This window comes from Pteropus vampyrus, unplaced genomic scaffold (genome assembly GCF_000151845.1).
Source record: "Pteropus vampyrus isolate Shadow unplaced genomic scaffold, Pvam_2.0 Scaffold250, whole genome shotgun sequence".
Taxonomy (NCBI): domain Eukaryota; kingdom Metazoa; phylum Chordata; class Mammalia; order Chiroptera; family Pteropodidae; genus Pteropus; species Pteropus vampyrus.
The window spans coordinates 534,562-537,086 of NW_011889031.1; the positions used below are offsets into that span (position 1 = coordinate 534,562).

At 60.4% G+C, this 2,525-nt stretch overlaps 1 protein-coding gene across 1 annotated transcript in view; it reads left to right on the top strand.

The window, feature by feature from the left end:
• Positions 1-2,525, top strand: part of TSKS (testis specific serine kinase substrate) — a 14,908-nt gene that overhangs the window by 6,730 nt on the left and 5,653 nt on the right. The window contains exons 3-6 of the mRNA XM_011374522.2: positions 421-516; positions 733-816; positions 1,119-1,202; positions 1,748-2,034. Coding sequence (XP_011372824.1) covers positions 421-516; positions 733-816; positions 1,119-1,202; positions 1,748-2,034 — 551 coding nt within the window. The remainder of the gene's footprint in view (positions 1-420; positions 517-732; positions 817-1,118; positions 1,203-1,747; positions 2,035-2,525) is intronic.

A 2,525-nucleotide genomic window follows, 5' to 3' on the forward strand; every position in this document is an offset into this window, starting at 1 on the left:
GGCCTGGTGCACAGTGAATGCTTGTGTCTGAAAAGTGGCTGATCTTTAGAATTCTCCAGTGCCTGGAAAGACAGTGCATGTGTTTTAAGTCTATCTTATTTATGTCTGTGGACTGTTTGGTTGAGCCTGTTTCTCTATCCACGTGCCCTTCCCGCCCCACCGCCATGTCTGAGTGCTCCCCCCATCCCCCACTCCCTCCTGGTCCAACTTATTTTTCTTCCCATCTGCCAAGCAGAAATCACATCCACCCCTGGTTTTATGGTGCAGGGATCAGAGAGGTGCGGCCCTGGCCCAAAGTGCCACCCCAGGACAGGATCAAGGTGTGAAGCGAGGCGCCCCCCGCTCAGGTCTAGAGTTTTCCTTGGGGTTGGGGTTTGCGCCCACACACCCATGACCTCCCTGTCTCCCATCCTTCCCCAGAGTGGGGTCAACAGTGGACTGGTCCGCGCCAAAGACTCTATCACCAGCCTGAAGGAAAAGACCACCCGGGTGAATCAGCACGTGCAGACGCTGCAGGTGTGAGAACTCCCCGCCCCCCCCAACACCTCCCTTCCTCCATGGCTACCCTGCCCTCTTAGAGCCCGCCTCCAACTCACCACATCATCGCTCCCATAGCCCAGCTGGGGAGGTAGAGGCTGAGAAGGAAAAGCAAACTTCCCAGGTCCAGCCTCTCCTCCCCATGGGGTGTCCCCCTGAGGCCCCGGCTAACCCCTCGTCTCTTCCATGCTCCAGAGTGAGTGTTCTGTGCTGAGCGAGAATCTGGAGAGGAGGAGGCAGGAGGCGGAAGAACTGGAAGGGTACTGTAGCCAGCTCAAGGTGAGCCGTTGAGGGGCCGGAGTGGGCTGGGCCAAGGGAGTGGACGTAGGAAGAGGGGGGCACGGAGCGGGAGGTGGGAGGAAGTGGAAACGTAGCACGGAGAGGTTGAAGGGGGAAGCCATCCCTTTCACCAAGGGACCCCGCCCGGGTCCCATGGGCAGACCACGAAGCGGAGGGCAAACGCTGGGGGAGAAGCCGGCGTGTCTCCATGCCGCGTCAGAGCCCGTGTGGAAACGGGGGAAGGGCTGGGAGGCGGGACTGGAATGGGAAGGCAGGGCCCCCGCCCTGGTGTCCTGACCCAGGAGAACTGCCGGAAGGTGACCCGGTCGGTGGAAGATGCTGAGATAAAAACCAACGTCCTGAAGCAGAACTCGGCCCTGCTGGAGGTATGGGGGTGCGGGCGGGGGTCCCAGGGCTTGGTGAGGGGATCGGGGGCTTGAGGTTCTTGAGGTAGACTCCAGGTGCAACTTCGCGCCCTGCCGCTGCCACCCTCACACCGCCCCTGTGTGTTCACGGTCACACTTCTCGGTGCACAGACATAGTCAGGTGCGAGAGAGAGAGACCTGTGTCGGACCTTGAGTGGGAACGCCCATCCCGCCCACTTATTTCCCAGTGAAACGTGGGAAAAGCCTCAATCGTTCTTCCTTTGATACTCTGAAGGATCAGACTGGGGTGGAGGGCTGGACAGAGACAGGGAGGCAGCCAGCAGGAGGTTAAAGTGAGTTGGACTCCAGCTCGGCTTCAAACGGGACGAACGTCCCCAGGAACAGCAAGTAGGAGTCCATTTACTTCCACTGGACTTCTCAATCCCCCAGCCCCATGTTCATTTACTTTCCAATCTGGGAGATTCATTGGCTGGATTTGAGGATAAAGGTGGGCATGGGAGGCGAGGGGCTGGCCGCAGTGACGCTGCCCTCCTTCCGTGTCCCAGGAGAAGCTGCGCTACCTCCAGCAGCAGCTGCAGGACGAGACGCCTCGGAGGCAAGAGGCCGAGCTGCACGAGCTGGAGCAGAAGCTTGAGGCCGGTCTCTCCCGGCAGGGCCTCTTCCCGGCTGCCCAGCCCCCAGGCTGCTCCGGCCCTCCTGGGAGCCCCGACGAGCCCCCGCGACCACGAGGCCTGGCCATAGGCGGCTGGGGAATGGGGCCCCGATCAGGGGAGAGCCCCATCGTGAGCGAGCAGGAGTTGCAGAAGGTCTCCGCCGGCCTTGAGGAGCTGAGGTGAGCGGGATTCGGGGGTGAAGCCTGGAAGATCTTAGGGGACAGGTCCTAGGGAGTAGAGAGTGCTCTGGGGGTGGCGACCTGGCAGGACAGGACTCCGAAGAACTGAGTTTTTGAGTACAAGGCTGGCGGAAGGGAAGTCTGGAGAAACTGAGGCAGGTGGGCTTTTTTTTTTTTTAGAGGGGGATACTTGGAGGCTGCAAATGCAAGGGATCGGGGTGAGGGTGCTTTGAGGAGGCAGTCTTGAGGAGCTGATGTGGAGCTGGGGGGCAGGACGAGGGAAGGGCCATATCTAATAAGCGGATAGAGGATATGGGAGGATTCCAAAAACTAAACAGGACACCAGAACTTGGGGACTGGGTGGGTCATGAGCCACGAAGTGGGACAAGGTCTTGGTGGGGTGGGGCCTTGACCGCTTCCTTACCTCTGCCCCTCTAGGAGGGAGGTGTCATCGCTGACAGCCCGGTGGCATCAGGAGGAGGGGGCGGTCC